This window comes from Humulus lupulus, chromosome 7 (genome assembly GCF_963169125.1).
Source record: "Humulus lupulus chromosome 7, drHumLupu1.1, whole genome shotgun sequence".
Lineage (NCBI taxonomy): Eukaryota > Viridiplantae > Streptophyta > Magnoliopsida > Rosales > Cannabaceae > Humulus > Humulus lupulus.
Window position 1 is genome coordinate 7,967,550 of NC_084799.1, and position 7,533 is coordinate 7,975,082.

A 7,533-nucleotide genomic window follows, 5' to 3' on the forward strand; every position below is an offset into this window, starting at 1 on the left:
TCTCACAAAATTCTAAGAAGAAAATATGAGAAGAAAGTGAGAGGAAATTTTGCTATAGTTTCACTACTCTCAAAATTACATACCAAATGTGAAGAAAGTGTCCCTATTTATAGATGGGGAAAAGGACTAAAAATAAATTAAACAACAAAATGGGGTTTACAAAATAAATCTGAAATATTAATAATAAAATATGATTTTGAAAAATCAAATCTTATTATTAATATTACCCTAGCTATTTTTGTGTATAGTCAAAATGCTCTTTTTCTAAAATACCACAAAAACATGATCTATAAAGCTCAAAATAGCAATTTACAAAACCCAATACCCACAAAATATGGGCTGAAGGTGGCTGTGGCAGAAGTGGGTTTTGACCCACTTCCAGCCAATAAAAATGTGCCACGTAGGCAGGGTGTTTGGCTTACTTCGGACTAGACTGGCATTGGGCTGCCTCGGATGGGCTGATGGAGGCTGGCCTCGTTTGGGCCTCAGCTTTGCTTTATTTGGCCCGCTTGGTGAAGCTGAGATGTTAGCTGAAGGAGACTATGCAAGGCAGTGCTGAAGGGTGGATTGGGCCGTTGGGCCTGGAGGGAAACAAGGTCTCACTTGCTAATTGATGGAGGCGTTAGATGCAGCTGTGGCGGCGACGTGGCAGGCGGTGGTTGGCTGGCAGGGAGGCTGGCAGGCGGGTGGCAGGTGGTGGCTCGGAAGCTCGGCTCGACGGCTCGGCTCGCGGCTCGGCTCGCGCTGGCTGCAGTGGCTGGAGAGAACAGTGGGCCTGGGCCGAAATCTTGGGCCTAATTCTTCAAGAATGCCATTTTTTTTTCTTTTGTTTTCAGATTTAATTGTTTTTTTTTTTTTTTTTTCATTTCAAAGTGCCAAAATACAACTTTAATTCCTACAAAATAACAATAAATTAAATCATAATCAAATATTTTCATTTATAAAATAAATCATATTAATTCCATGAAAATATTAATTAAAACTTAATTTATTTTGACTATTAAAATCAATAAATGTGTGTTTTTCCACCACTAATCACGAGTCCCACATCGGTGAAAAGAAACATAATTTGGCCTTAAATTTTTATTCAATTATTGTTTATCTTTTTTCGTTTGTGTTTTTTTAAAAGTAATTTTAGTATAAAAAAAATACTATTATTAATTAAATTAATTATATATAAAATGTATTTTCTTATCAAAATTGAAAAATCTCCATTCATCAAAGCAGTCCCAATAACTGCTGTATATTACATAAATCTTTAAAATTTTAGAGAATTGGTCAAAAAAAAGAGCTCAATTATACATAAATATTTTAACTTTGCTATAGTACTATACTACATTTATAACATATTATTCATACTCTAAATTATTTTTTTATTAATTTCTCATACTTTCTCTCTCTACTTCAAGCTCTACTTCCATTTTTTTTTATTTGAATGTTTTTCTTTAGTTATTTTATATTAATTGAAACTAGCAACACAACCAAAAATTAATTATGATTAATTTATTTAAATTATAATTATTATTATTTATATATATATTCTAATATATATATTTTCTCTCTACCATATATTTTTGCATAACAAATTTTTCAATATTTTTAGTTATATAATATTTGAAATAAATATTAATGTAAATATTAAGATATATAATAATATTATTAATAGTTAGATAAATATTTGAAATTAATAAAATATTTAAATGTTGTAAGGAAAATATATTTTAGCTTATTTTATAAATTTGGATTAATTAAAAATAAAATATTATTATATTTGACATTATGTAAAGATAAATATTGCAAGTATTAAAAGATATATAAATATTATTATAAGAAATAGAGATATTATTGAAAGTGATAGAAAACATTTAAAATTAATAAAATCATAAAATTAATAATATTTAAATAAAATAAAGAAAAAAATAGAGAATTTGATGTATGGGTAAAATGAAAAGAAAATTATTTTGAAGAGATATTTTAAAAGATAGAATATGGTTTTATAAAATAATTAAAAAGAGAATTAAGAGACAACCTATATTTCCCTTAAAACACTACTAGAAGTCTAATGTAAAAATCTCAATCTTTACCTCTGTCGTGTCATTTACTTCCTTCTTTAAATAATATTCCACTGTCAGTTCTACTAGACTACTGTATAATGGGTAGAGTCATTAATAGTTTGGGTATTAATCAAAGAGTTTTAAAAGGTGGGTAAAAATTAAAAAAGTTAACTTAAATTGGGTACTAACTGTAATTTTCACTATATTTAAATGTTTTTGCTGATAATAAAAGAAAAGACGTTTAATGATTGGGTTATTTAAGATAACTTAGCCCAACACAAAGAAGGATCGGGTCCAGATCCAGATACCTATCTGTGTCTATGTGGCCTAGCGTGCATGTAGTACGTGTTGGCCTTGCTTGAGAGTATCAAACGGCAAAACCTGATGAAGCTCTTCAAAAGATTCCTATCTGTTTTTTAGTGAACCAAACCAAACGTTAGTTATTTTCTTTTAACTGTACGCAAAGGCGATTAAAGAGCCAGAAGGGTTTCACTTCTTTGGATTATCATCATCATCAAACATTATCTGAGGTAGTTATTCTTCCATGGCTGCCAACATTTATCTGCTTCGGTCACCTCCTTCTTTTCAGGCCATGATTCACACGACTAGGCTCAGACCCACTACCTTCTCCTCCTCCTCTTCCTCTTCTGCTTCATACCCAATTGGACTAAGAGGTAATAATCATATGGGGTTGTCTGTAATTACATGTTCTTCTTCAAATGGGAGAGAGCCTGACTCGGATAGTGAAGTGAAGAAGGTTGAGGAAATACTGGCACAGAGGAAGCGCGCTGAGCTCTCTGCTCGAATTGCCTCTGGAGATTTTACTGTAAAGAAATCCGGGTATGTTTAAATTTGAGCATTATACCCTAGCTTACTGAATTTTTTTCAGAAAATTATCTGGGTTTTAGCTGGGTTTCTTTAGGTGTATGACTTTTCTCTTTTTGATAATGTAATTTGTTGGTTTATTGGAGGTTGAGTTGTTAACTTTTACTTGTCTTTTGGTTGTGGTAACTAGTTTCCCATCTCAAGTGAAGAATGGTTTGTCAAAGTTGGGAGTTCCTAAAGAGACATTAGAATTTTTGTTTAGTTGGGTTGAAGACAGTGGAGACTATCCTAAAGTTCCAGAGGCAAAAGGGTCTGTTAGAGCTGTCCAAAGCGAGGCCTTCTTTATCCCCTTGTACGAGCTTTTCACCACATATGGTGGAATTTTTAGATTGACTTTTGGACCCAAGGTTGGGTTTTCCTGTTTTTTCTTGACTGTATATACATGGGCCACTTTGTGCTTTTGCTCAATCACTTGCTATTTTTGCTGCAGTCATTTTTAATAGTGTCTGATCCTTCCATCGCTAAACATATACTGAGGGATAATTCAAAGGCATATTCAAAGGTAAGAAATTAGAGTGCTTAATTCTCTCTCTCACTCTTCCCTTCTCTCTTATAATGTACTTCATCTGCAGGGAATCTTGGCTGAAATTTTAGAGTTTGTCATGGGGAAGGGACTTATCCCAGCTGATGGGGAAATATGGCGTGTTCGTCGACGTACTATTGTTCCAGCATTGCATCTCAAGGTATTAAACTCTTCAGTGTTCAGCTATCAGCATTGTATGATTTAAATTACTGCTGAAACTTTAGGGAGCATTGCATGATCTTCCCAATTCATGTGAGTTTTCATTAAGGAGACAGATTTTTATTTATTTGATTAATGAACACCAATATGAAGAGGAAAATAAAAGTGTAAAGGAAGTTTATTGAGACAAGGTGTAAAAATGCTTTTGAGAATGCCTCTGCTTGTGAGACATATGAGGATGGTTAACTAGAAAAGTTATATTTGAATCTGGTGTTCATATTATCTCATGGCAGTTTGTATTGACAATCTACCTGTGTTGATACAGAAAACCTTACAATATTTTCTAATTTGACCTAGGCTTTTTCTTAAACTCTACATGTAGTATGTAGCAGCTATGATCAATCTCTTTGGACAAGCTACAGATAAGCTTTGTCAGAAGCTAGATGCTGCTGCAAGTGATGGGGAAGATGTTGAAATGGAATCGCTCTTTTCTCGTTTGACATTGGATATCATCGGCAAGGCACTTTTTAACTATGATTTTGATTCTCTGACTAATGATACTGGGATAGTTGAGGTATATTATTCTCTAATGCTGTCTTATTTTTCCCCCTTCATGTTTGCTCTTGTTTTAGCATCAATATCAATTTTTGTCGGAGGTTTGTTGACACAGCTTCACATATTTGGTTTGTTTATATGCTGTGGCTAGAGCAGGCTGTTTATACTGTCCTAAGAGAAGCAGAGGATCGGAGTATCTCACCCATTCCAGTCTGGGAGATCCCAATATGGAAGGACATATCACCAAGGCAAAGGAAGGTTTCTAAAGCTCTCAAATTAATCAATGACACGCTTGATAATCTGATTGCAATATGCAAGGTAAAAGTTCAATTGTTGAAGTAAATATTAGTTTGTGGTCTATCATGCATGTGCCAATACACTCCTCTATGAATGAAATGCCGCTGCTTATGAAGTGAGGTTTAGTAAAATTTTCAGAATAAATGAAGGTAAAATTAGTAGGATTATCATATTACATATCATTGCAGATGAAAGTCATTGCATTAATTAGCTTGGCCTTGGTAGTATACACAACTCAGTCTTCTGATGCAAGTGCCAGCTTCTCTCTTCTCTCAACTTCTTTTTGGCTGTACTTTATCATGCATTGGACTCCAAATCTATGGTTTGATTGAATAGTTTTTTTCCCTTTTAGTTGTACATTATTGCTAATATAAGCAACTCTATTTTGCATCTTCAGAGGATGGTTGATGAAGAAGAGCTGCAATTTCACGAGGAATACATGAATGAAAAGGATCCTAGTATTCTTCACTTTCTTTTGGCCTCAGGAGATGACGTGCGGTTTAGTTTAGTTTTTTCTTTTTATATATGATGATGTATGTTCTAGTGGTAATGATACATTCTTGTTATATTATGGCTGTTTAAAGCCTTTGGCAAATCTATTTGTAGGTTTCGAGCAAGCAACTTCGTGATGACTTGATGACAATGCTTATTGCTGGGCATGAGACATCAGCTGCGGTTTTAACATGGACATTTTATCTTTTATCCAAGGTAATCAGGGAACGAGGCTAGTAAAGAAGGAAAATAAATTATTCCACTTTTTCCTTTTCTATCATGTGCAAATTACTCTTTAACTAATCAACTTTTTCAAGACTTTTCTATGATGTTCCCAGTTTGAAAAATGGCTTGGCTATGTAACTGAACTGCTGCTTTTAAGCACATTTTAATATGTCAACTTCAGTATAATATACAAAAACAGACACTATTCCTAAAAATTACTAGGAAACTAAATGATGCTATACTGTACACTTTGGAAAACAGTTATAAACATTATCATATGTCTTTTTGATTGGCTGCAGGAGCCTCGGGTTGTCGCTAAGCTTCAAGAGGAGGTACCTGAAAAATGTTGTCTGAAGAATGTAGCTTATAAAATTAATTTAACATGCGTTTAATTTTATTTTCTTCTTGCTGTAGGTTGATTCAGTTCTAGGTGATCGGTATCCAACCATTGATGACATGAAGAAACTCAAGTATGCGACTCGAGTGATCAATGAAGTTAGTAGATAGTTATTTCTTCTTCTTTTTCTTTATGTTCTTTTTTCCAACCTTGTATCCAATTTTAATGTCTTTTGCTGTTTTTATCTCTCTATATGATTTCAGTCTCTAAGGCTTTACCCACAACCACCAGTGCTAATCCGTCGCTCTATTGACAACGACATGCTCGGTCAATACCCTATAAAAAGGTTACATTCTGTGCCAATGCTTCTTTGTTATCTCTTTAATCGTGTAACTTACTGAATTATTTTCGTAACTCGTCACAATGCTATGGCTCATTGCTGCATATGCTATTATTTGAACACACTACACCAGTTTTCGAAGAATGTATTTTTCGAGTAATCAAATCACAAGAGAATTCTTTTGCTTACAGAGGAGAGGACATATTTATTTCTGTCTGGAATCTGCATCGTAGCCCAAATCATTGGGAAAATGCAGACAAGTTCATACCTGAAAGATGGCCCTTGGATGGACCTAATCCAAATGAGACTAATCAAGGTTTCAGGTATACTGGTTCTCTTCCTGCTCGTTTGATAAATTAGACTAAAGTTTGTTTCGAGACTTATCTTGTCCTTCCGTTCGCAGTTATTTGCCCTTCGGAGGAGGACCCCGAAAATGTGTTGGTGACATGTTTGCTACCTATGAGGTAAATTGACAAAGCATCTTTTAGACTGTAAAAATGAAAACAACTGGAAACTTAACATGGTTGGTTTATATAGACATATTTAAACTCCCATTTTTACAGACTGTAGTGGCGCTTGCTATGCTTGTTCGAAGATTTAACTTCCAAATGGCAGTTGGAGCCCCTGAAGTAAGTTCATCGATTCGTAATGGACTTGATAGAAGTGAACTAACTTGGAATATGCGATTTGAATTCAGAGAATGAATATTTTTGTGCAGGTAAAAATGACAACAGGAGCAACAATTCACACAACGGACGGGTTGAACATGACGGTGACTAGAAGAGTAAAACCGCTGATAGTGCCCAAATTGGAGACGCAAGCATTGAATTTGGATTCATCAGCAGTTTCTGGTGTTACTGGGAACGATCCACTCGTTGGCCAGACCGGTTAAGTTTCTTCTTCTGTACATTCATGGTGCAGCTCCCCAGCTACATATTACTTGTAGAATATTACATGTGACATTTATTCTAAAGGGAAAGCAATTCAAAAAGGAAAAGAGTTAATTGATAGAGATGTCAATGCAGGTCCTCTCTCTCCCTCAACACATATTTTAGCCAATAATAAAGAGAAGTAACGATACATGTAAAAGAACTTTCAGAACAAGCTATGAAATGAAGGTGTTCATGAAACGGTGAATGGTTTAAAAGCTTGCCCATTTTGTGGGATTTCATGATGGATAAAAGGAGTGCGGAAAACATTATTGTGAAGGCAATTTGAGTTCACTCCTAAAAACTAACTTCCCTATCACCATTCACAACTGTTCTTATCTTAAAGGACTTTTCAAATAGAATGATGATCACTCACTAAATTTCAATACACTAGAACATTCCAGGACTACATATATATATAGAGAGAGAAAATTATTTGAGGATAATTTTATTTACATATTTATGTGAAGTGCATATCTAATTAAGCCACGAGGAATGATATTGCTATGAAACAACACATGAACTAGACGCACACTAAAAAAGATGAAAACAAAGATCTAATATTCCTAAAAATACAAATCCATAAGATAACATCTTAAAAAAAGAGAATGAAAGTAACCATAACCTATACATCATTCTCAACAATGGAAATACTGAAACCAAGCTATACAAAACAAAAGAAAAGGCCAAAACCTCATTTTTTGGAGACAAAGAAGCCAGAAAGCCTTTAATTTTTT

General features: G+C 34.1%; 1 protein-coding gene across 1 annotated transcript; it reads left to right on the forward strand.

The window, feature by feature from the left end:
* The first annotated feature begins 2,414 nt into the window (after window positions 1-2,414).
* Window positions 2,415-6,879, forward strand: LOC133790576 (protein LUTEIN DEFICIENT 5, chloroplastic). The gene is made up of 15 exons (XM_062228248.1): window positions 2,415-2,894; window positions 3,070-3,286; window positions 3,370-3,441; window positions 3,512-3,622; window positions 4,004-4,195; window positions 4,333-4,494; window positions 4,871-4,966; window positions 5,080-5,181; window positions 5,490-5,522; window positions 5,605-5,685; window positions 5,791-5,873; window positions 6,059-6,190; window positions 6,271-6,331; window positions 6,431-6,496; window positions 6,586-6,879. Exons 1-15 carry the CDS (start codon window positions 2,599-2,601, stop codon window positions 6,757-6,759), a joined length of 1,878 nt encoding a protein of 625 aa, XP_062084232.1. The 5' UTR covers window positions 2,415-2,598; the 3' UTR covers window positions 6,760-6,879.
* Window positions 6,880-7,533: the final 654 nt, after the last annotated feature.

Coding starts and splice junctions, on each gene's coding strand:
- LOC133790576 (XM_062228248.1), top strand. CDS start 2,599: ATGGCTGCCAACATTTATCTGCTTCGGTCACCTCCTTCTTTTCAGGCC. Junction 3,442..3,511: donor ATTCAAAGGCATATTCAAAG/GTAAGAAATTAG, acceptor CTTCATCTGCAG/GGAATCTTGGCTGAAATTTT. Junction 4,495..4,870: donor ATCTGATTGCAATATGCAAG/GTAAAAGTTCAA, acceptor TTGCATCTTCAG/AGGATGGTTGATGAAGAAGA.